This window comes from Talpa occidentalis, unplaced genomic scaffold (genome assembly GCF_014898055.3).
Source record: "Talpa occidentalis isolate TD23 unplaced genomic scaffold, MPIMG_talOcc4v2.1 talOcc4.11, whole genome shotgun sequence".
Classification (NCBI taxonomy): domain Eukaryota; kingdom Metazoa; phylum Chordata; class Mammalia; order Eulipotyphla; family Talpidae; genus Talpa; species Talpa occidentalis.
The window spans coordinates 68,814,835-68,841,494 of record NW_023601104.1 but is presented as its reverse complement, the minus strand read 5'-3'; the positions used below and the strand labels follow the sequence as shown (position 1 = coordinate 68,841,494).

The 26,660-nt window shown below is 32.9% G+C and overlaps 1 protein-coding gene across 6 annotated transcripts in view; it reads left to right on the top strand.

Moving 5' to 3' along the window:
• The window catches only part of CUNH14orf39 (chromosome unknown C14orf39 homolog), a 39,608-nt gene that overhangs the window by 8,848 nt on the left and 4,100 nt on the right, over positions 1–26,660 (top strand). For 5 of the 6 annotated variants that reach the window (XM_054690861.1, XM_054690858.1, XM_054690859.1 and 2 more), the window contains 12 exons: positions 3,126–3,313; positions 3,402–3,444; positions 5,213–5,333; positions 6,303–6,394; positions 8,328–8,458; positions 9,153–9,229; positions 15,605–15,681; positions 15,770–15,828; positions 18,777–18,838; positions 20,171–20,349; positions 22,043–22,181; positions 26,199–26,256. In XM_054690861.1, the coding sequence (XP_054546836.1) occupies positions 3,126–3,313; positions 3,402–3,444; positions 5,213–5,333; positions 6,303–6,394; positions 8,328–8,458; positions 9,153–9,229; positions 15,605–15,681; positions 15,770–15,828; positions 18,777–18,838; positions 20,171–20,349; positions 22,043–22,181; positions 26,199–26,256 (1,226 nt within the window). The remainder of the gene's footprint in view (positions 1–3,125; positions 3,314–3,401; positions 3,445–5,212; positions 5,334–6,302; positions 6,395–8,327; positions 8,459–9,152; positions 9,230–15,604; positions 15,682–15,769; positions 15,829–18,776; positions 18,839–20,170; positions 20,350–22,042; positions 22,182–26,198; positions 26,257–26,660) is intronic. The other variant, XM_054690857.1, reaches the window with a different exon arrangement.

Sequence of the window (26,660 nt, the reverse complement as noted above, 5' to 3'; positions counted from 1 at the left end):
GGACCAGGAAAAAGACTAATTATAATAAAGTAAAAATCAAAATCAACAAGCAGCTATAAACCAGAGACACACTACAGGGGGAGGAGAGAGTAGGATCAAAACAAGGGGGGTGATGAGAATTGTATGGGGACTATCACCAAGATGAAAATGCATACATTGTGCAAAAATGAAAAAATGATGTAAAAAATATATAAAATTAAAATAATAAATTTTAAAAAATTGCTGTCCATTTTGCTGTGAATTGCTACATTTCATCTTTTCATTATGGTTGAACATCATTTCATAGTGCGAATATATCACATCTTAATCTGATTGTCTGTTGAAGGGCATTTAGGCTGCTTCCATATCCTAGCTGTTGTAAATAGTACTACTCTTAAACATTGTACTATATTAATTTTGCATTAATGGTTTTGTGTTCTTTGGACAAATGCCCAAGAGTGGAATTGCTGGATCATAGACAGTATTTCCATTTTTTGTTTTTTAAGATGAATCCAGATAGATTCATCACTTCCAGGTATGGAAAGGCTTTCCATAATGGTTACACTAGTTTACATTCCCTCTAAGAGTGTAATAGGGTTTCCCTTTCTCAGCATCCTCTTATCCTTGTTGTTGGGGGTCTTTTTGATATGTGCCATTCTCACAGTTGTGAAGTGGTGGTATCTCATTGTGGTTTTAACTTGCATCTTTCTTATTGGAAGTGATGATGAGCCTTTTTTTTCATATATCTGTTGACCTTCTGGATGTCCTCTCTGGTAAATTGTGTCTTCATAGCTCCTGCCCATTTATTAATTGGGTTGTTTTTCTGTTGTTAAATTGTGAGGGTTTTTTTATATCACTTGGATATTAACCACTTATAATTTATATATTGTGTGAATATTTTTCCTTCAATTACAATGTCTTTTTAAATCTTTTATACATGCTTTCACTTTGCAAAAGCTTTTTTTTTTTTTTGCAAAAGCTTTTTAACTTGAGGTAAACCCAGTGGTTAATTTTTGCTCTCATTCCTTTTGCCATGAAGTCAAGTCTCCAAAACATCTTTTTTTAAATTTTTTTTAAATTTTTTTTTTAATGGAGGCATGTTTTATTTATTTATTTGTTTGTTTTGTTTTGTTTTTGTTTATACATGCACTGGGTACAGTCAGAAGCACGGGAGGGTGAGAGAATTCCCCAGAGCAGGGAGCAGAGCAGGCAGAAGGACCGAAGTACGCTGCTGAGGGGAGCAGCAGGTGGCAGGAGAGGTCTGCGCACCATGTGGGACCCTCCTTCCGTGGCCGGGGAGCAGCCGGGGATCGAACTGGTGCTGCAGAGGCTGCGGCCAGCTTCTCAACCCAGCGCTCAACTCTTGCGCCACCGTTGAGGCCCTCCAAAACATCTTAATTGCTGATGTCATAGCTTATTACAGAATCTTGTAAGATATTGTATGGCTTGATTTAAAAATTTAGGGAATTTTGAGGAACATTAAAAACTATATATATTTGGAAATTTTTCTATGAATATTTTTCCATGAAACTAGATATTTAATAATTGGGTAAAAGCAGGATCCAAAAATCTATTTTTTTTTTTTAAGATTTATTTATTGGGCCTCCCTGGTGGCGCAGGCGGTTGAGCAGCGCACTGTGGAGCTGTTCGCAGCCTCTGCGGCATGGGTTTGATCCTGGCTGGCAGGCGAGAATCCCCATGGTGCAGTAGACCTCTCCTGTCTCGCCCGCTGCTCCCCTCAGTAGTGTATTTTGTCAATCTGCCTGTCCTGTTCCCCACTCTGGTGAATCCTCTCACCCTCCCGTGCCTCTGACCTGTACCCCAATTCTTGTATAAAAATAAATAAATCTTTTTTTTTTAAAAAAAAAAAAAGATTTATTTATGCATTCAAGAACAGGGGTACCGGCCAGAGATGTGGGAGGTGAGAGGATTCACCAGAGACAGAGTGGGGAACAGAATATACAGATTGACTGAAATACACTGCTGAGGGGAGCAGTGGGCAAGTCAGGAGAAGTCTACTGCACCACATGGGTCGCTCCCTGGCCTGCTGGGGATCAAACTCATGCTGCTGTGGCTGCGGACAGTTTCATAGGCTGCATCTCAACCGCTTGGGCCACCAGGGAGGCCAAAGAATCTAGTTTTTATAATGAACCTGAATTGAACTTTTTTAATGTTGTAGATCAGGTTTGGCAAACTTTTTTTAGGTTTCAGGTGTTACACAGTTTCTGTTAACTGTTTAACTTGCTATAGTGGTGCAAGAACAACTTTATATAATACATAAATGATTGGGTTCTGATAAAATTTTAATTATGGACATTGTAGTTTGAATTTCTTATACTTTTAATGAGTCATGAAGTATTATTTTCATTTTTTAATCATTTAAAAATATAAAAACCATTCTTAGCTCATGGACCATACAAAAACAGGTTGCAAGTCAAATTTGACCCATAAGTCAAAACTAACCCCTGATCAAGGCCAAATGGGAAGGAAGAATGCTCATTGCAAAAATTATGTATCCCACTCAACATGCTTAAATAGATGATCACCCACACACATACACACACCCCTGAATTTGATAGGAGTTTCTCTGAATAGTGCTTAAGTTTTGAAGATAAAATAAGTTGTGGACTATACAAGAATGATTGTGAACCCAGAGTTCTGACACTCAGAACATGACATCATGTGATAATGTTCACTTAGAAAATTGAAGTAAATTTAAAAGTCAAAGTTGTAGGGGTATTTGAATTTGGAGAGAGTAGAGACTCAGAATTCTGTGAGGATAGAGATTCAAAGGTGACTGATCAAAAGAACCAGGTTCTGTAGTATAGTATGTCAATTATTAGGATGAGAACTTAAAAAGAGATCACTGAGTTGGACAAATTAGGTCATTATTGATGTTGGGAAATAGAGTTTCATTAGAATAGTGGGAGTGGAAGTTAAATTGAAGAGATTAAGTAATAAATAGGTAGTAAGAAAGAGTTGATAATTAAAAATATGTTGGAGTTAAGTGAGGCAGACAGCACTGATAGAAGCAAGCATGGTAGATGTTTTGACTTATGCATAATTTAGTAGACTTTAACAAGTTATATGTAGAGAGTTTCTAGATAAACTTGTTATGTCAACTTCATTTATTTTCATTTTAACAGAAAAATGTACCATGACTATGTATGTCAGTATAAAGATGTTTTGAAGCAATATCAACTAAAATACTCTGAAACACCCCTTTCACATGAATATTATGAGAAGAAAAGAGAACTTGAAGAAATTCAAAGCAGAGTGTTGGCATGTACTGAAGAACTAAAAATGAATGAAACTATTTTTATGGAATTTCTAGGTATTCACATTTTTTTGTTATAGTTTTAATAACAGTATTTTTGTAGTGAAAATAATGTATCAGTCTAAAATATGATTTTTTTTTTCAGTGCCTGCTCCTTTTCCATCACTTACTAAATGGGCATTACATATGTATCCACAATAGTATTTCTACTTGGAATTGTATTTTTAGAAAAGTTAGAAAAGTATTATTTCTGCATTTTAATTGCTATTATGTTTTCTTTGGAAAAGTCACATGAATTTGTTCTATATTTAATTTAAAATTTTTAGAAGTTTAGAAGTTACTTTAAAGGTCATCTGGAATTTGTTTTCATATATGAGTATTCAATCAGAAGCAAGCATTTTTAATGAGAATCAAGTGGTATATGTATGTGACTTTATGTTGTAATTCTTAGTGACCAAACCAGTGAAAAAATCATGTTTGTCTTAGAGGTCCAGTTAAATCAACTGATTATTGCTTGGTAGGATGGAATATTTAAGGAGATGAGTCCATTATTTGTTCATATATAGAAATTCATTGGCTAACTATGTTGTGCCAGGTAATACTCAAGAAGATACAGCTTTCCTTTCTGTCTGAAAGTAGAGTATTCCTATTTGGTAGATTATTACTATTTTTGGGGGGGTGGAAATGCTATTCCCATTAATTTTTATGGAAAAATTTTTGAGCATTCTCAGACCCAAAAATAATTTACCAAATCATGCCAAATAGGAACATTGTTATTTTGGATAATGGGGGAAAATCTGTACAGAACTTTTTTGCAAGGAGCTTGTAGTTTAGTAGAGGAGGCATACTCATGTATTAATTGGCATTGCTCAATGCTTAAGTAATTCTTAATTGTTCTGAGTCTCTCGTGTTTGTCAGGATCTTCTCTAGTATAATCTTGGAACTTTAATCTTTCAATTTCCATAATTCTTCATATGCTTACCTATCAAAACATAACATTAACTGTTTGTGCTGAGTCTTGTATATCTCTGTGCTTTACCTTGCTTTATTCTGCTTCATCCTAAATCATCCTTTTAACTTCTTTGTTGCTTACTCTCTTCATGTTTAGGTTTTAGCTTATTCTATTCTTCGTTACTCATTTGCTTTCCATCTGTGTTTTAACTTCTCTGTGGCAAGGGGCAGAGATTGGAGAAGATATACCAAGGGTTTAGGAAGTTGGATGTAGGATAGGATGAGATGTAAGATTACATGGTTAAGAAAATAACTGAAATGTTTTCTTAAGTTCTTGTTCACCATCACTATTCTATTCATTTCTAAATTCTCCTAGTGGATTGTAGAATAACTCAGGAATTTGTATTAGCTAATAACAAATCATGCCTGTTAACAGCTGAGAAATTCTCTACTTTAAATTGGGTATGAATCCTGCTTAAGCAGAAAGTATAGATGGAAGATCTAGCTCTTTTCTGAATTCTTCAGGGTACACTGATGCTTTTATTGCCTTACAGAGCAATAAAAAGGGAAATTGGGTGAATTTTTAATGTTAATTTTATAATAAAAAATAGAAAATTAAGATGTTAAATTTGAAGCTGAATTGATTTTGTTAGTCTAGCCAAATGACATGATGAACTTCGTTTAAAAAGCAAAAGCAAAACACCATCCTGTGAAAAAATTTAGCTGAAAGAAAAAAATCCTACCAGTATTTTGGAAGAAACGTTATTTTTTTAAGCTTAATATTTGACATAGATTAAAAAATTATCTTTGCCAACTAATTGCTCTTATCTGTTTCAGATACTATTATTGATATTGTTATTTGCTTATATGGAACATATGTAAATAATGTTACAGAGGAGAAATTATTCTGGTATAATACATCATTATGTATTATATATTTCTTATATAATACATATATTATAAATGTAAATTATTTTTCCATAACATAGTTCCTTAACCTAAAAGGGTTAATTTGAGAGGGAAAACACAAGATATTCTTAAGCAGGTCAGCAGCTTTTCCAAACATTCATCTGAATTGAAGAAAGAAGTACATGAAGTGGAAATAGAAATTAATTATTTAAACCAGGTATATATTTTGTTATATGTTTCTAGTATAAGTATTAATGTGTGAGTGTAATGGTATGTTAATTGACAGAACTATTTCTAAAGAGCCTAAATATGGACAAGGGCTTAAAATAATTTATTTGCTCAGATTCTTAAAGCCAAAATGTGTTTCGGTATTGACTGTGTTGAACTCTAAGCTTTGGGGGAGTGTTTAGATTTCTTTGTGGGAGAGTGGTGAGTAAAGAATAGAGATAAGGCATTAAAAGAGCTACAACAGTGTTGTCAAAAATAAGAGCAAGACAGTAGTAAATGTTTTAAAGAGCTTAATATTGAAAATTTATGACTATAATCTTTTTAGATACTCTTGATTTTCACAGCTGTATGATTGACATGGTATGAAATCTTTATAGAGCCAGACTAAAACTAGCTAAGTTTTTAAGATTGATGGTGTATAATATTTTCTTGAATATATTTTTAGTGACATCTATTGAACTATGGCTTCCCTTGACAAGTATGAGAACCCATCAAAGTCATTCCCAAATTTTGAGGAAAAAATTGAATAGCTAACTTTCTAAATTTTTTGAAAAGTGTTAAAGATGGTATCTTTATCATTCATAGGTATGAAATTCCAAATAACAGTTATGTTTTAGTAATAAGAAAGTAGAAGTAATTTTCTTTAAAAAATATGGTAACTTTGTCTCAGTATAGGGAATTAATATATACTTTGCTTCTGACCTTTTTTGAAAAGAAGATAGAAGTTCATTGAAATCTAGGTTTGCTAATGCAGTTATAAGGAAAAGTTAAAGCTATATGATTTATTGTTAATTTTGACTCTATTAGTAGCAACTTTCACTAAAAGATAGCTAATACTACCAAAATTATGTCTTGTGATTACACAGAAAACAGTCACAGTCATTTTTTAAGATAAAGTGTGTTTCTTATGCTTTGCAGGTAATTATTTTGCTGTCATTTTTCTTTTTCTTTTTTTTAGCATATTACAAGACTTTATAAAACTAAAAATCTTTCAGAGACCATAGAAGAAAAAAGTAAAAGTATAGAGAAGAGAAAGGATTTGAAAGAAAGGTATAGGTCAACTTTAAAACTCAATTTCATGTGACTAGATATTATTTGTCTAAGAAAATTGATTCTAGGTATTATCCCAAGCCACTATTATTTATATAGTACCTGTATAATTTATTACGCAGATTATTTTTTATTCATTTCTTTTAAAATTTATATCTTTAAAAATCTGTGACTAATATTCAAATCTGTTTGTTATTTAGTAAGTCCAAAGATAATATATAGAGAGAAATAAGGTGGTAGCAACACATCTGCTGTTCTGAAGACTGTCAGTTGTACTTTTTATCATATTCTCCATGATGATCACTAATAGAAGTAAAACAAGAGAAGAGTTTTTGTATTTACCTTTTAAACACCTGTTTGACCAGTTTATCCTTTGCCATAGAAAGTGAAGAAGAGCCAAAATACTATTGAATCTATGACATAATGGTTTTCTTTGTCTTTCATCGTAATAGTGATAAAATAGACATCGGTGTTTTAGGCATTTAAAAAATTTTCATTTTGCCTGTTACTGTTGCTATTTCTGATAAAAGTTTCTATGTTTTCTCTTCTGCCTACATCATTATTCATTCTTGAAGATTTATGTACTTATGCATATAAGAACTGGTGTCCAGGCCAGAGGTGTGGGGATGAGAGGATTCACCAGAGACATAGCGGGTAACAGAACAGGCAGATCTACTGAAATACACTGCTGAGGGGAGCAGCGGGCGAGTCAAGAGAGGTCTGCTGCGGCATGTGGATATCTCCATGGCCAGCTGGGGATCAAACTTGTGCTGCAGAAGCTGCAGATAGCTTCATAGATAGCTTCATAGGTTGTGTCTCAACCCCTTGCGCCACCAGGGAGGCCCATTATTCATTCTTAAATTCCTTTCTTCAGGCTTTATTGTGCTTACCTGATTTTTCAATGCACTGCTTTTCCAAATTAACTTCCCTGATTCCATTTCTTTGGATCTGTTATTTTACTTTTCTTTCTTTCTTTCTTTTTTTTTTTTTTAAAGATTTTATTTATCTATTTTTGCATAGGCCAGAGGTGTGGGAGGCCAGAAGTGTGGGGGGCGAGAGGGTCCACCAGAAACAGAGTGAGGAGCAGAACAGGTGGATTTACTGAAGTACACTGCTAAGGGGAGCAGCAAGAGAGACAGGAGAGCTCTCCTGTACCATATGTGGGTTAGCTTCCTGGCTGGGGGTCGAACTCAGGCCATTGTGGTGATTGTGCTGAGACTTAACCCCTAGGCCACCAGGGAGGCCTTGGATCTGTTATTTTCTTAGTTCCGTTACTCTCACATCTCACATCTATGGTCATGTATCTTTAATTTTATAATAGAACTAATTAGGAAAATAGGCAAATGTACAGAATTTCACTTCATTGACAACCTTTTAATATTATAAAAATTTTTCTGTATTGAAAGGAACTTCTATAACTTGAAATTTTCACTCATATGTTATTTTGATGTCATTTAAGTTATTTTGATTACTGTAATCAAAATTATTTAATTTAGGAAAATTCAGTGAAATTATTCCAGTAAAAATTGTGAAGACCCAGTTATGATTGGAATACTGCTGTAATTATTTCTTTATTCATCCTAGTGGATTTGTTTCTGAGTAAACAAAGTTTGAAATACTCTGAAATATTAAGCATGCTATCTGTGGATAGTTTTGATTTAAAATGTTTTGGATATGTTTAGAAGGTCTTTAAAAATGATTAAATTTTAAAAATGATCATGCTATGCTGAGAAGAAGCACTGAACTTAAATTATATTTTAGCTATGACACTAGTAAGTAATTTAATAATATTGAACAGATCTATTAAATTCTCTGAAATTCAGTTTCATTATTTGAAAAATAGTAAGTTTGAGCTATTCATTATCCAAATATCTCTTCTATCTTTAAAATATTTTGATTTCTACTTGACTATTTGATGTAACTTTCTCTTTAGAATTTTTGAAAAAGATGAAATTGTACTTATGTTGAATAAAACCCCTCAAGATAACCAAGTATTTCTTCCTTACGAATCTCAAAAACTAATCACAACAATAAAGACATATTCTTCAGAACCAAGAGTTTTAGGTATAGTATCAAAAACAGCTTTCTTTGCAAATACATAGAAGATATAGAAGCAATTTTAATTATCATTTGGTATAGAAGCAAGAACATACTATAGTAGAGACTGATAGACTCAGGAAAGCACAACTTTGATTTTTTTGTGAGAGCAAACAAGATATATCTTGTATACCTCATTTTTTTCTCTTTGAGGGAGATATTAAAGTCTTGTCTGGTTACACAGCTGTCAGAGGAGATTGAATACTTGCATATTTTTCATTTGAAAAGTTTATTAGCCTGTTGATTATGGTGAATATCAGATTTGTGTTGATATTTGTGACTTAATCACTGAGATGTTTGAGTCATGTTGCTTGCAACGGATCTGCAGATTAGATTAATAACTGCACTGTATTAGATTAATTATGTTGTCTGTTCCTCCACCAATTCCCCCTTTACCACAGCAGTTATTAACATCACCACTCTGTTTTCTTTATTTCCTCATAAAGATGTAGTGTTGTCAGGTGGTTTTCATTTTACATTCATAGTTGTTGTAATAACTATTATGTAGTGAAAGAATTGAGTTTTTAATAATTTTTTTCTATATTCTAATTTAAATATTCATGTAGACTTTTGTAAATTACAAGGTTTGGTTAAGTCTTGGGCATAGTATTTTATTCTATCTTCAGAATTGATTTTAAAGTTTTATTATTTAATAACCTAGATAAAAAAGAAGACCATTTTGTGAAGCAGTTAAAGCTTGCCAATATTGAGCTTGGACAAACAGAAAATGATACACAGGTTGGTATTTTTTTTTTAACTAGTACAAATTAAATTCTTACTTGCTTTATTTATTTTTTTTAAAGATTTATTTATTGATTGATACATACATACAAGCACTGGGTACAGTCAGAAGTGCGGGAGGGTGAGAGAATTCACCAGAGCCAGAGCGGGGAGCAGAGCAGGCAGAAGGAGCGAAGTACACTGCTGAGGGGAGCAGCGGGCGGCAGGAGAGGTCTGCGCCATGTGGGATGGGACCCTTCTCCAGTGGCCGGGAGCAGCCGGGGATCGAACCGGTGCTTTAGAGGCTGCGGGCAGCTTTGCAACCCAGCGCTCAACCGCTGCGCCACCGGGGAGGCCCTTAAATTCTTACTTGCTTTAAATGAAATAATGAATGTACTACATTTGGATATAAGGTTATGTTTGTGTGTGTGTGTTATAAACATGTTAAATCAGCCATCAGTACAACCTCAGGGTCTAAAATTCCTAAGAGTTTCAATATGGCAGCTTGAGTATACTGTAACCTCACTGCTAAAAATATTTGAAAATATATTTAAAAATACCAGGCCATGCACCTGGTGGACCCAAAACTGTGAGACATTTCTGAAAGAGAAGATTGGTTTTGAAGAGGGAAATTGTAGCCCACTACTTGCACAGGAGAATACTTTTTTTTTTTAAAGATTTATTTATTTATTTGTTTTTTATTTATTTATACAAGCACTGGGTACAGTCAGAAGCGCGGGAGGGTGAGAGAATTCACCAGAGCCAGAGCAGGGAGCAGAGCAGGCAGAAGGAGCGAAGTACACTGCTGAGGGGAGCAGCGGGCGGCAGGAGAGGTCTGCGCGCCATGTGGGACCCTCCTCCGGTGGCCAGGGAGCAACCGGGGATCAAACCGGTGCTGCAGAGGCCGCGGGCAGCTTCACAACCCAGCACTCAATCACTGCGCCACCGGGGAGGCCCAGGAGAATACTTTTGCAGAAGGTATATGTCTGGGGACAATAAAAAGGGTAATTGTTTGGGTTTCTTCAGTGTTGAGGTAGTTTAATTAACTTCTACTTTTGGCCGGGCATAAGCAATGCATGGCAGTGATATCAGGGGGAAGATGAGCATGGGAGCTTGGGTTAAAAAAGATGAATGGTACTCTGGGTGATTCTTAATTTGGTTCTTAATGCTCATGAAGAGCAAGGATCATACCACCCAGAAGGAAAGTTTTTGATGTAGCACATCAGTCTTCTTCCATTCCTTCTGAAAATATTCCAGAGGGAAATTCTTAAAGAAAAATATAGTTGCATTTAATTAATTCATAATTTAATTAATTAATACAGTGTGACCATAGAAATCTAAATATGTTATTAATTATAAAAATTTTAAAACCTGTTACTAAAATTTCAGACTAAAATCCCATTCCATTATGGGATGAAGGTGGGAATATAAATGAGGAAAACAAAACTTTATTCAAGGTCTTTTTTTTGTTTGGGAATGGAGTTAAGGAGGAGATAGGAATAAAAATGTCATGAATGAATGCTTAGTAAACATTCAATGTAATCACTAGACGAGAAATGGTATGTGTACGTCTTAAAACAGTAGAAGAAGAAAAGATTAAACAAAGAAAACTTGATTGGTTCAAGAAAAGGCAAGAATGAAAGTACAAAGCAGGTAGACAGTAAATAGAAAACAAAATGCCAGAAATAGCTCTTGCCAAATCAGTAATCATAAAAATGTGACTGAGTTAAATGCCCATTAAAAATAGAGGTATTCCGGTGGCACAAAGGGTTAAGATGCAACCTATGAAGCTATCTGCAGCCACTGCATCATAAGTTCGAACCCAATCCAGGGAGCTACCCACATGGTGCAGCAGACCTCTCCTGACTCTCCCGCTACTCCCCTCAGCAGTGTATTTAAGTCAACATGCCTATTCTGTTACCCACTCTGTCTCTGGTGAATCCTCTCAACCCCCACACCTCTGGCCTGTACCCCATTTCTTCTATGCAAAATAAATAAATCTTAAAAAAAACAGAGGTATTCCTATGGGATATTAAAGAAAACATAGTTATATACTATTAAAACAGAACAACTGAAACAACTTGACAAATAATGACTAAAAAGAAAATGGAAAATATGTATTAGGTAAATGCAAATAAAAAAAGTAACAATGCCATATAAAACTGAGTTCAAATAAAAAAATTAATAGGGATAAATATATTTTATATTTTAGAAATGATAATTTATAAAGAAGATATAAGAACCATGATATACCAAATTATTACAGTTACAAAATATATAAAGCAAAAATGAACAGAATTCTAAAGAAATTATTGAATACACACTTAAAACAGGATAGTTCTCTCAAAAAAAGTATTGACTCTGAGTTTAGGAGTTGAGTTTGACTACATATAAAACAATACAAAGCCAAACCAAAGAAATAATATCGTCTTAAACAAGATAAACATTTATTTTTTCCTTGCCTGCCATGAAATTCTAAAATACATGATTCAGATTTACTTATAAGGGCTGATAGCATCATTTCACAATGTCATTATTTTTCAGACTTTATCTATACTTTGTTTTCCTACTGTCTTTGATGCTGTGGTTACCTTGTGCTAAGGTTACCAAGGTTACTGCATAATCAGAAACTGACCATTGCGACTTTGCCATCAAATCTGCCTCCTAGGCAGGAAAGAAGAATGGGGTGGGGGATGAACTAGCTGTATCAGCCCCATTTTTAGTGATCTTTCTTGGAAGCTCCCTAAGCAATTTGTAATAAAGTTTCATTGGCCAGAATATAGTCATATGTACACCTCTATTTACAGGAGAGGTTGAGAAATACAGGTGTTCTTTTGTTTTTAAAAATAAGAATACAGGGGAAATGCAGACATTTGATAAGGATAACTATCAAATGATAACTGTTGTTTCTGCCACAGGAACAAATCAAGTAAGTGGAAAAACAAGTGAGGATGTAGACAGTCTAACACAACTAACATACTGTGTGTCCAGCATACACAGAATTCATTTAAATTTTTGCTTGCACTATTCACCAAATATTGATCATTTACTATAACAAAAAAAGATAATCAATTTTTTTAAGTTTCTGTCTTACATCAATATTAAAAAAAAACAGAATTTAACAAAAAGTTAACCCTGGCCTCAAAAATTACTTTGCTGAGGAGAAAGAAAATCATATACTTTCCAGTTACCTTGGGTTATAAAAGAAGTCAAAGCAGGCTATTAAAACTTTTTTAAAAATACTATAAAACAAGTCTTTGGAATAATAGCCAAATTGGTCTTCAGAGAGAGATTTATATTTGAAAACAAGAAAGATTAAAATTAGCTGAACTTTTAAGAACCCAAAGTATGAAAAGAACAAAATAAGTGCAAAGAAATAATAATAAAAAAAAAAGCAGAAATTAAGGAATAAAAAAGTTGTGTTGGTCAATATAGACAAAAGCTAATAATTTTTAAATATCAGTAAAATTTCAGCAAGTATAAAGAAAAAGAAAGCCCCCCCCAAAGAAAAAAAAGGGGGGGGAAGTGCATATCAATACACATATGGAAAAAATCTTTTCAAATTCCTAAGAGAATGCTATGTAATGCTCTATAATAATGAATTTGAAAATTTAGGTAAGATGGACAATTTTCTAGGACAACATAAATTGTTACATAAACTAAAAAGAAATACATGAATAGATCAATAACCTAGAAGAAACTGAAATGTAAGCAAATACCTGCTTCCCTCTTTTCTCCATTCCCAACCTCCCTCCCCCCACACTACCACACATATACCCTCATGCACCCTTGAGAAGACACCAGCTAAGTTCTTCTGGTGAATTCTATAAGACTTTTAAGAATTAGGTCAGTTTCTCAATTGTGATACTGTAGATATTTGGATGAGGTTATTTGTTGTGGAGTTGTCTTGTGACCCAGTAGAAACTAGCACATCTTACTCCCCAAAATATCTCCAGACATTGTCAAATTTCCATAGAGAAAAATGGCTGCTAGTCAAGAATCACTAGATTACATAAGATCTTTATACAGAGCAATATCACAGTATTGAAAAAGTTGGGAACTACCCATCAAATAGCATGACTGATGCATTAGATTGCAAGGATAGTGATTATGAAAGAAAAGTTATGTCAGTCTGAAGAATGAGCATAGATGTAAAATTATTAAATTATTAGAAAAGCAAATTTGATATATAACGTTAAAAAATAAATATTATGACTAACTTTGGTTGTCCCAAGAAATGTAATTACGGTTTGACATTAGAAAAATCAATATGTTTAAATACACTAACTGACTAGTACATGATTTTAAGTAAAGATTGAAAATAAAAGATTTTTGAAAAGAATGTTAGAGAGACTCACCTTACCAGATATCAAAATGTTCATTTTCCCTTTTTCTGTTGAGATATAATTCACATGCCATAAAACTCACCATTTTAAAGTGTATAATTTAGTGGCTTTTAGTTTATTCATATTGAGTATAACCATTACCATTATCTAATTCCAGAATACTAAAATGCATCAGTTTTAACACTGGTGTAAGAAAAGACAAATTGATCAATGGACTACATCAAAATAAAAAGCTTCCGTGTGACAAAACACTAAGAAAGTTAAAAGACAATGACAGAATAGGAAAGGAAATTGGTATCCAGGGTATACAATAATATATGAATAAATACATAATTCTTACAAATTAATTTAAAAAAATGGGTAAATGATAAGACAGCTTATAGAAAAGGAAAGACAAAGTTGTTAAAAATAACAAGATGCCTGACCTTGGGGTTACAGGGAAATGCAAATTAAACTGAGATACCAGGTTTCATCTATTAGAATCCAGATATTAAAATGTTCAATAACGTTTTTATGACTGTAAAAGTTCTTATTATCAAAAAGATGGTAGAATTAAGGCCAATGACTATTATAATAAAAATTAGTGAGATAAATTTTTCTATTAAAATATTTTCATTTTGGACCAATAAGAATAATCAGGGACTCTTCAAAATGTGTGACTCAAGGAGAAAGAAAGTCTTAAAACAGTCAATACAAACATTAATGTGGGGCGCCCTGGTGGCCTTAGGTTTAAGTCTCAGCACTAGCACTGTGAAGGCCCACCACTATGACCTGAGTTCGATCCCCGGCGAGGGAGTTAACCCATGCAGCAGACTTCTGTTTCGCTCACTGCTCCCCTCAGCAGTGTATTTCAGTGGATCTGCATGTTCTGCTCCCCACTCTGTGTCTGGTGAATCCTCTCACCTTTCCACCTCTGGCTGACACCCCAGTTCTAAGCAAAATAAAGATCTTACAATAAAGGAGTAATTCTTTAAAAAAAAAAACCCAAACATTAGTAGAGCAGTAGTTTAGTTATTCATATTAAACTATTTATAGCTAATAATGAAATACTAACTCTTTCATACACATATTAAAGGTTCCAAGTTTTAATCTTTTTTTTTTAAAGATTTATTTATTTATACAAGAGCTGGGGTACAGGCCAGAGGCACTCGGGAGGTTGAGAGAATCCACCAGAGAGGGAACAGGGAGCAGAACAGGCAGAAGAACTGAAATACACTGCTGAGGGGAGCAGAGGGCGAGACAGGAGAGGTCTGCTGTGCCATGTGGGAATCTTCCTGGCTGGCCAGGAATTGAATTGGTGCTGTGGAGGCTGCATACAGCTTCACAGAGCTGCATTCAACCCGCTGCGCCACCGGGGAGGCCCTCAGGTTTTAATCTTTTAACCTATTTTCCTATGTTCAATTTGAGAGATTGTAGAAAATAGAGGCACACAAAAATCAAGTCATCAGTTAAGAAAATGCTAAGGTTCGGGCCTCCCCTGGTGGCACAACGATTAAGCTCTGGGCTGCGAAGCTGCCCGCAGCCTCTGCAGTGCCGGTTTGATCCCCGGCCACCAGGGAGGGTCCCACATGGCGTGACAGACCTCTCCTGCCGTGCCTGCTGCTCCCCTCAGCAGTGTGTTTCATCACTCTGCCTGTTCTGTTCCCTGCTCTGGCTCTGAAGAATTCTCTCACCCTCCTGCATTTCTGACTGTACCCAGTGCTTGTATAAATAAATAAATAAATCTTTAAAAAAAAAAACCAAACTAAGGTTCACTTTAGTTATCAATAGGGGGAAAATTTAAATGTAGAAATACTACCATCCATAGTTACTATACTTGGTACAAACATCAAATTCTTTGAGAATCTGAAACCTTTTTTGTTTCCCAGTATTTGACTTAATATTTTGTATGTAGAGTTTTCAGTTAATGTTTATAATCATTATTGTTAATAATGGTGACTGTGACAAGACTGACAATACTAAAGGAGAGTCCTGATTAGCCATAAGAAACAAAAAAATTTTATTGTTTTTGTGTAGCTAATTTTAATGTTTGATTTCTTTTGTTCAGGTATTTAATGATTCTTCTGTGAATAACCATTCAAAAGGTTCTGCTATTAAAAGTTCACAGGATTTTTTGCAGTTCAGGTAACTTAAAAAATAAGAAATGCTATAATTTCTGAAATAATTTGTCAATTCAGCAAATAATACAAGCATTTTATTTATTGTGTTTTAGATTGCTAACCCCACAGAAACAACCAGCTTGTAATTGGTGGTCTGAAAAAGGAGATAAAGGTATTTGCTATTTATGTTTTTCCTAAGAATTGAGAGTAATAAATTATATCAGGTTTTTATACTGTTCAAATCAGATGAAATGCTTGGATGTTTGCATCTCTGCTTAACTAAACATGCATGCCTAAATACATTTCATTGCAGAAAGTTTGAAAAACAGAAAAATGTAAACAAAACAAAAATACACTACCCAGACATAAACTGACACCATACCTGCTGGTGTATATTTTTGTCTTTTTTTCTATGTATATGTATGTTTTGTCCTTCTGGTTTTTCTCCCCAAATATTGAACGATACAGCATGTATGATTTTGTATCCTTTTCTTCCACTTGATATATGGTCGATGATATTTCTTCAAGCCATTTAATAGATTTTATTTGTAATATTTGTGTAATAATCCATTGTATAGATGTTACAATTTATTTAGCCGGACTCTCATGGAATACTTTGTTGTTTCCAGGGATTTTCTTTTGCTATTATAAACAATGCTTCTATATTCTTTTACATAAATCTTTTAATATCTCAGAGTATTTTCTTTGAAGAATCATAAAAGTGTATTAGGATATATGTGCATAAATAAGTTTATTATCTTAGGACCTATTAGCTATTGGAACTTTTACACACCTTTGAAAATAACTCATTCTCTGTATGTGTAAATACATTATACATACATCTGTAGTTGACCTTTAAACAGCACAGGGGCTAGGGGCACAAACCCTTTCCTGCACAGTTGAAAATCTGATACAACTTTTGACTCCCCCAAAACATAACTACTTAAAACCTACTGTTGTTTGGAAGACATACCAATAGCATAAACCATCAGTTAATATATACTTTATAAGTTATATGTATTATACTACTGCAATCTTACAATAAAGAAAGCTTAAGAAAATCATAAGGAAGAAAAAATATATTTATAGTACTGTACTGTGCTAGTGCTGAACATTTACATAATCTCTAACATTACAAGAAAATTTGAATAAGTAGATTCATGCAGTTCAAACCTGTGTTGTTCAAAGGTCAACTGTATTTATATATTAGCATCCCAGTAAAGAATAACAATTATCCCACTCATTAGGTTATATAAAAGTCTATACATCTTTTTATCTGTAGCAAGTAAATATTAACTTTTATTTCGAATTTTACAAATGCTCATTCTGGCAATATAAGTATTTTATAAATATATACATATATTTAGAATAGCCATATAATATACTATGGCTCTATTTCCCCCACTCTTGATATAGGATTCAGCCAACACAATATGCTTGTTTTATGCAGATGGATATTCTTGTTTTCTTCTGAATGAAAGAATTATATTTTATCTGGACAGGTGATCTATTCCACCTACTTACAATCCTCTATAGGAGCCAAGCCTTAAAGAGAGTCAAGGGAGAAATGGGTGTTATCTGAAACATTATGCCCCTCATACAGATATGTGGGGAAATGTATATATCTGGCATAATCCTAGCTGTCATTGAACCTATATGGTGAGGCTTCATAAGAAAGTATCTTTTCAAAAATCTATCATTCTGTCTTTTGAAAAAGTTAATATGTGGTGAAATAATTAGAACTTAAATGTAAGAGGCAAAACTACAAAGCTTATCTACAAAGCTTGCAGATGATCAAATAGAAACGTGTCTTTTTGATTTTAGTATATCAAAGAATTTCTTAAATGAAAATTTAAAAACCCAATTATAAGAGATTGATAAATTTGGCTGTATTGAAATTAAGAATTTCTGTTAATCAAAAAAACACTGTGAAAAGAATGGAAGACAGATCACCAAGCCAGAGTATATATTTTCAATACATAAATCTGTTAAAGGAGTAGTTTCCAGAAATGTATAAAGGATGCCTACAACTCAAGAAGAAAGACAGGCAAACCAAGTATGTACAAAATACACAAGTAGTCACTTCAGAAAGAGAAATCTTTGTGGAAGATAAACATGAAAAGCTACTTAGCAAATGAGGAAACTGAAAAATAAATCCATAATATTATACCATTATATACCACCAGATTAGCAAACTTCAGAACGTCTGATAATAGTGTTAATGAACATGTAGAACAGTATATTCTACTGTAGGTAGAAACTGTTACTTATAAATGAATATATATTGAGACCACATCTAAATTATAATTGGAGCTAATGATTTTGTCTGGTGAAATTAAGTGATTTCCTAGTGTACCCCAAAATAATGTGTTGCTATAACAAAAATTGGTACAACTACTTTGGAAAAATAGTTTAACATCTGGTAAAATGGAAGATGCAAATCCACTCCTGGGTATATGTCTAGAGAAATACAAGTATGTATATACACATACATATGTAGAAGAATGTTCACATTGTCATTGTTTATAATAGACTCAAAGTATAAATGTCCCAAATGCCCATTTGTAATATAATGAATAGACATATTGTGTTGTGTTTTGTACAGTGGAGCACTTTACATCAGTATAAATAAGCGAACTATTTCCATAAGCAAAAGTATGCATGGATCTTACAAGCATCTGCTAAGCAAAAATAAGTAAAACAAAGAGCACATTTATAATTATTTCATTATGTTAGATTTTATCATGGGACTAATAAACTATATTGCTTATAGTTACTGTGTATCACTATGTTAGATAATGAAAACTATATAAAGCAAATCAAGGAAATGATTATCACAAAAGTCATAACAGGGATTACCTCTGAAGAAGAAGATACAAGTTCTCATTATCTTCCAGGTTTTTTAGCCTGACTGGTATTTAACATGGGTGTTCTCTTTGTAATTTTGTTTGCTAAACTACTCAGATTTTATTATCTGATTTGGGCTATATACAAAATTGCCATTTTGTGAGGTCATGAGCAGTTTAAATATTCAGACTATCGTATGGTTCAACTCATCTGTTTTATTTTACAATGAAATTGCAAAAAAAAAAAAATAGTTTGTTCTCATTTAACAAACAGATGCTGAGTGTGGAGATAAAGGAACAGTAATACAATTAAGAGAATCAAAATGTACTCCACAAGTAAGTCAAATATTTGGTTTCTAACTTCTAAGCAAAATTTAAGTATTTTTTCCATTTTAATATCAGATTTAGTGTGATGAAGATTATTTATGTGAAGTCTAGATGTTATTAGCTTGGTAATTCAGTTGCTATGGTGTTACTGATTCTACCCTTAGAAGAGTTTTAGATTAAAAAATAAGACGCAAAATATTTACATATAGACATACAAAAAGAGTTGTTATTAATAATTAATTATATATATTGATACCACAACTAAATCATGACTGAAGAAAACAATTTTATTTGGTAAGATTGATTTGCGAAGATAATTAAAGACCAGTGGGTTGCCACAAAAATATCTTTGAATTTTTTTAGTAGTGGAATGCTCTAATGATGATATAGAAAATATGTGTCAAACTTAACATACTACTAATGGTTAAAAACAAGAGCAGTGATACACTGGTATGTTGCTGTAAAGAAATACAGGTAAAGTGTACATTTTATTTTTTTTGGTGGAAGTACCCAAATTGCTTCTGTAATGGGATTTAGTATAATGACCATTTGAGAAATCACATTTCTAATCTACAAAATGAAATAAAGAAAATAATATTTAGATTCTCAACTTTTGCAGAGGGACAGTAATGAATTTACAAAGGCCAAAAAGTACAAAGAACATAACTATGAGAGCAAGATTGCTTAGTACTAAATTACTTTTCCCTTTCAAGGAGGTATCATATACAACTCTTGGCCCAAAGCATGATATGGAAATTTTAAAGGAAAAATCATTCTTAGTCAATCTTTTTTTTTTATTAAAGATTTGTTTATTCATGCATACAAGAACTGGGGTATAGGCCAGAGATGGGGGGGCAGTGAGAGGGTTCACCAGAGACAGAGTGGGGAACAGAACAGGCTGATTGACTGAAATACACTGCGGAGGGGAGCAGCGGGTGAGTCAGGAGAGGTCTGCTGCACCATGTGGTGGCTCCCTGGCTGGGGATAGAACTTTGCTGCAGTGCTGCGGATAGCTTCATAGGTTGTGTCTTAACCCCTTGTGCCACCAGGGAGGCCCTCTTAGTCATTCTTAACATAAATTTGAGTATGTCCTCGTTATCATTTACTTTTTCAGGGAAGGTTAGGGATACAGGAAAAAATAGATAATTAAATATTATACTTAAAAAATGTTGGGTGCAGATATATTTTGTTATCAGTTTCATCAATCACTGTTACTGATTTTGATTGTGAAAAGGTAACCGCATAGATTAATATGATGTTTTCTACCTCACACATTTTTACATGTCCGTTTATTAATGCAATAATGTTCATATTTAATGTTCTGTTACTTTGAATTTGCAGGTTATATTTACAGAAAATTTGGGGAAGTCAAAAGAAAATAATAGTGATGAAGTAGAAGAAAGAACTGAGAATTTTTCACAAACTTCTGAAATACCTATATTTTTAAGAACTCCTGAACCTGTAAAAGCACCTGAATCTTTGGAGAAATTACTGTTCCCTAAAACCCCCTCATTTGAAATGTAGGATTTTAATTAATAATTATAAGTAAAGAATCTACATATTGAGTTGAGCTATGTAAATAATTGATAAGAATAGAAAATGCTTAGTAACCTGTAGCTTTAATTGTTTTTATTATGTAATATTTCAGATATACAAAGAAGAGAGACTAGAACAATGAACCTTTATGTACTTACTACCCTGTTGAACAATTATTAATATTTTGCCATTCATGTTTTATGCACAGTTTATCCCCATTTTTCCTGCAACACTTAGGTGAAGATGACATGATCATGAGTGCTTACTTGGTGTAGTAATATATAGATTAAAATTTTTACAAAGGATTAAAAAATATGGATATATGTTAAATGTCAAACTAAAAAGCAACTATTGCATATGGTAGATTTGGGACTTAGCGTAATGTTTCAGCAATCATTTTACCTTATGTTGTGTCTAAAGCAAGAAATGTGATTCTGTTGAGTAACCTCAGTAGACATAAATGTCTCTGGTTTGGTTATTTAACTTGAGTAATCTCAGTAGGCATAAATGTCTCTGGTTTGGTTATTTAACTTTGGAAACAATAGATTTGTAGTTTGCAGCTGAGGAACTGTGTTGCATTCAGCATTTTGTTTATTTCAATCCATTCCTTAATTTTGAACACTGAGATTCCTCTAAGCCATATGTCAGACAGATGTCATTGCATCAGGGACCTGCAACCTGTGTTCTACTTCTATATTTTAAGTTTATAGTAAGATTTTATATTTGAATGTCATATTGTTGACTCAAAAAGCATATTCAAAGAGAAACTCATTATGAAATCTGAGAACGCTAGAAGGATATGACAGTCACACCAAAACCTGTCTCCCAAAAATTTATCTGTAAAGTTAAGTGACTCATCAGTAGTTATGGAGATAGTTATGGAAGTATATTTAGACTGGAAGTATCTTCTATTATGTTTCACAAATACTTAGCACCAACTGTGCCTAAGCATTTTTTGAATATTGCATATTTAATATCAATAGCAACTTTGAGATGTAAGTACATTACTAGCTTCATTTTACAGATCAAGAAACATAATCACAGATGAAGAGCTTGATAGTGATTGAGTTAGGCAGCTCTGCTTCCAGAATCCATGCTTTACACTGTGTTATTTACTGCCTTGTCTGGTTATTCCTTCCAGACCATTTTATTGTTTAGCCCCCTGTAAGAGCTGCCTGCTCATCAAGACCAAAATCTTGCAATTGGATTTCAAGATCTTGGGGACAGTAAAAATCAGGTTTAAGAACTTGAATCTTGAATCTGGATTACTACTTTCAAATTCCAACTCTGTCACTTGTGTTTTTTGAGCAAATCATTAACCTTACCATGCTTCAAAATCCTCTTCTATTAAATGGAAGTGATAAGAGTATCTATTTTATAGGGTTATTATGAGGAATAAGTATGTTAATGATGCTGGAACTACCTAGAATAGAACATGACAGTATATGCTCAGTAAGAATTCAATATTATTATTCCATAATTGATTGTTCTACTTTAACATTATCCTCCATCCAAACCATCTTTTGCTCCATAGGTTTGTCATTTGAATGTCTATTTACTCCGTTTACCTACTTCACTAATTCTTGCCTCTGTGTCATTGCTTATAGTGCTTACCAGTCTGTAATATTAAATAATAGATTTTTAGCATTTTGATAATTTCTTATTTCTCTGTAACAGAAATAGAAATACAATTCCTGAAGGTCAAACACAGAAAGAATCCCCTGGACTTTCTTTTCTTACAAGTTTTACGTCTAGATCACCTGGATTGAATCTTTTTGATTCTTCTGTATTTGATTCAGAATCATCATCATATCAGGTAATATGAGAAGCTAAAATTTCATTTCTAAAAAATATTGTACACTGGAAACCTTAAGTGATTTTATTTCTTTAGCACCAAATTGTCTTGGGAGCAGAGCACAAAAAACAGGCAACTAATATTCTGAATATTGATGCTATAGTAAAGTTCCTTATGAAAGTTTTTGTTTTCAACTTCAGGTACCCCAAATTGAATATGTTTATAAAAAAAAAAAATCTAAGAATGATTTCAATGGCAGTACTGGCTGTTGAAAAATTAATATGGCTGTATAGTACATGTGTGAAAACTCTAAAAAAACTTCAGATATACTTCATGTCAAAAATGTTCCAGCTTAGGGGCTCCCCGGTGGCGCAGCGGTTGAGTGCTGGGTTGCGAAGCTGCCCGCGGCCTTTGCGGTGCCAGTTCGATCCCGGCTGATCCCTGGCCACCGGAGGAGGGTCCCACATGGCGCGCAGACCTCTCCTGCCGCCTGCTGCTCCCCTCAACAGTGTACTTCGGTCCTTCTGTCTGCTCTGCTCCCTGCTCTGGCTCTGGTGAATTCTCTCATCCTCCTGCACTTCTGACTGTACCCAGTGCATGTATGAACAAACAAACAAACAAATAAATAAATAAAACATGCCTCTATTAAAAAAAAAAAGTTCCAGCTTATTATTTAGTAATTACATCTGCATTATGTATACATTGCAACATTATCATTGGCTAATTTAGAAGAATTACCTTCTAATTAGTGATTTCTACTGTTCAGTGATAGAAGTCATAAGAAAGTGCTTATTTCTGTGTTCAGCAGTTAAAAGTGAAAATTACAACCTACTTTATTTGATCAGTAGAGACAGCATATTTGTCTCTACACATAGTAGTGTAGTCGTCTCTTAACCACATAGTAGTGGTTAAGACTGGACTCTGAAGCCATATTATGTGGGTATGTACTAGATTTGGGATTTGGGGATTCTCATCTGTAAAATGGAAGTAATAATTTTTACCATGAAGTGTGTGAATATTGAGTTTATATACATAAAATATTAGAAAAGCTCTAGCCAATAGTAATATTATGAGTCTCAATGTAATGTAATAATCATCAGTGTTAATTGTCATAGTTAGCCACTTTTATATGAATTAGAATATTCCTATAATCCCATCATTAAACTGTTGAAATTAGAAATGTATTGATGGATGATACACTATTGTACATTTCATAGTATTTCATGTGTTCAACTGTTGTCTCAATTTTAATTTGAATGCTTATTTCAAAAACAGGTAATTTCTAGAAGGGGTATACGTGCTTGGCATGAATATATAGACTACAGTTACTAACTCTCATTTATAATAGTTACAAATCCAAAATACATGTTTTAGCCTTAATAGGGAACATGTATATATCTGGATAAATAAAACTATAAAAATTACAGATAAAGCAGTTGAATACATAGATATACTAAGTACCCATGTAGGAAGAAAATATTGTAAATATGTTTCTTCCCGAAATAATTTATAAATGTGATCCAGTTCAAATCTAATTGTAATCCTGGAATTCTGGCAAGATTGTTTTTCTTTAATTTTTGTTTTGTTTTTATAGTAGTAGGGTTAGAGAAGATAATTGGCAAATAATTGCTAGATTTTCTGATTAACAATAATCAGGAAAATGTTAAAAAATAAGATTTGTAATAAAGTAAAATGGCATTCTATGAAAAGCTTAACCCAAAACAAGGCAGAGAAGAAGGGCGATAGTAACAAAACAAGGGACAAGAAGAAAACAATTAGTAAAATGTTAGAGCAATAAGAACTTTCAATGATTACATTAACCATGAATGGATTAAATACTCTATTAAATATCCAAAAGATTGGATAAAAAGCACAACCAAGCTTTATGCTATTTATAAGAGACACCCCTCAGAAATAGAGTAAAGGACAGACTGGAAGTAAATGAATGAAAAAATAGACATCATAAAAATTGTAATAATGGCCATATTAATATAATTTAGGTAGTCTCAAGACAAAGAATATTGCTAGAGGTAAACAGGGATTTTTCATAAGAACAATAAGTCAATTTTCATAAAGAATATATATAATGGTGACAACTGTGTATGTGTCTGACAACAGCTCCAAAAAATTACAAGAATTAATAGAATTAAAGGGAAAAGCTGACAAAACAACAAACATTGTTGGAGATTTTAAATACCTCAACCTCAGCTATTGTTAGAAAACACAATCAACAACAAAGATCTTCTATAAAATATGAATACTGTCAATCTCCATGATCTAATTGATACTTATAAACACCACATCCAACAATTACAGTATATATATTCTTTTCAAGTACTGATGGTACATTTGCCTAGATAAACTATATTATGGGCTATAAAATAAGTCAATAAATTTAATTTAGAAGGATTGAAATTATAGAGTATGTTTTCTAACTACAGTAGAGTTAAATTTGAAATCAGTAAGATACTAGAAAATCTTAGTAAGCTATGGATCAATGAGGAAATCATGAGAGAAATTAGAAAATACTTTGAAATGAATAAGAAAATTCAACATGTTAAAAAATTATGAGATGCTGTCAAAATAAGAGCAAAATGATAGCTTTAAATAATGTAGTTAATAATTAAAATAAATTAATAGAAAGGAGGAAGCCTAAAATCAGTGATTTAATCAATATTGATTAAAAAAAAAAGAATAATGAACTAGACAAAATACATTCAAAAATAATAAAATCAGCAGCCTCAGGTTCCACCTTGAAAAGCTAAAAAAAGAAATAAACCTCAAGTAAGTAGGATTAAAAAAATAAGAAAGATAGGAAATCAGTGATAAAATAGAACAACCAATCTGGGTCATCAGTCTGGGACCACATATTAGTGGGGATAAATCAGTCACTTATATGGTATACCAATGGACGTTACATATGCATTAAATTAAAAAATGTTAACTATAAAATATTTCAGGGGAAATATGGGTGACTGCTAGATCTTTAAAGGAGGAAAGATTCGCTAAGCCTAAAAATAGTAGAGGAATATCCAAAAAAATGCGAAAGAGTTTGGGTTTGGAAACATAAAATTTAAACTTCAATATGCTAAAAAAAATTTAAGAGAAAATTAGAAAGTGATATAAAATGTTTGGAATAATGATAATATTATTGTTAACCTATAAAGAACTTATATGTAGTAGTGGGAAAAATTACTTCCTCAAGTGAGATATGGATAAAGTCCATTTGGTGAAAAGATAACCAAAAAGTTAAAATAACATAATAATCTGTGAGGAAAACAGATTTCCTTACTGATTGCCAAGAAATGTAATGTACAACATAGTGTTTATTCATGTGCAAATGATATTAGAAAAAGAAATTGAGACTACCTAAATTTCCTAATTAAAAGAATGAAACTATATGGTATGTTCATATGGAGGAGTATTATAATGTCACAAAAAGACCAGGCTTTGTAAGAATAATGGGATGGAATAATGCTCATAATGTAATATATTAGGCAAGGAACTATGTTCTGTGTTCCTGTTTTTTTAAGGCTTTTTTAAAATAGAGAAAATATGAAGCAAAACTTGGAAACAAAACTTGTTCTGAACTGACATGAAGCCATCATACTTCCTATTCCTTTTTGTAGGATGTAAGACAATACCAAGAACCTGATTTATAAAAGGCCTTTATAATAAAGCGATAAATTATTTTTAGAGTTATTGGTTAATTTATTTAGAATTTTAGATTATATTTACATTCCAAACTAGGAACTATTCTGTTGGTCCTGGCAATAGAATATATGTAGTACATTAATATTTTAACAATTGGCAGAATCAAGTCATGAGGCCTTATTTTAATATAAGTAAATGATAGATTTTCTTTTTTTTTCTTTTTTTTTTTTTAGTAAATGATAGATTTTAAAGATCAACCTTTTTTTAAAAGTGTAATAATGTGCTGTAGATACAGAATATTTTCATTTCATCCATTCCAATTTAAATACTTTATGTACTCTTCTACTGATATGAGTATAATATTAAATGGAAATTATTTTTCAGTTTAATGAACATTATTCTTCTGGAAATTCAAATCCTCTCTCATCACAACATGAAACTGGTAAGTAATTTGAAGTTTGCTACATATAAAAACATAATTTTTTTTAAAATTTATTTTTGCATAGAAGGATGGGAACATAGGCCAGAGATGTGGGTGATGAGAGGGTCCACCAGAGACAGAGTGGGGAGTAGAACAAGTGGATTTACTGAAATACACTATTGAGGGGAGCAGCAGGCAACATAGGAGAGGTGTGTTGCACCATATGTGGGTTAGCTCCCTGGCTGGGTATCAAACTCAGGCCATTTTATGATAGCACTGAGACTTAACCCCTAGGCCACCAGGGAGGCCCATATAAGACCATTTTAACATTCCCCTTTTGTATTGTTTCTGACTGATTTTCTTAGGTACTCAGTTTATTCTTAAATTACTGTTATTTCTGTATCACTCTTGATTATTATTGAGTT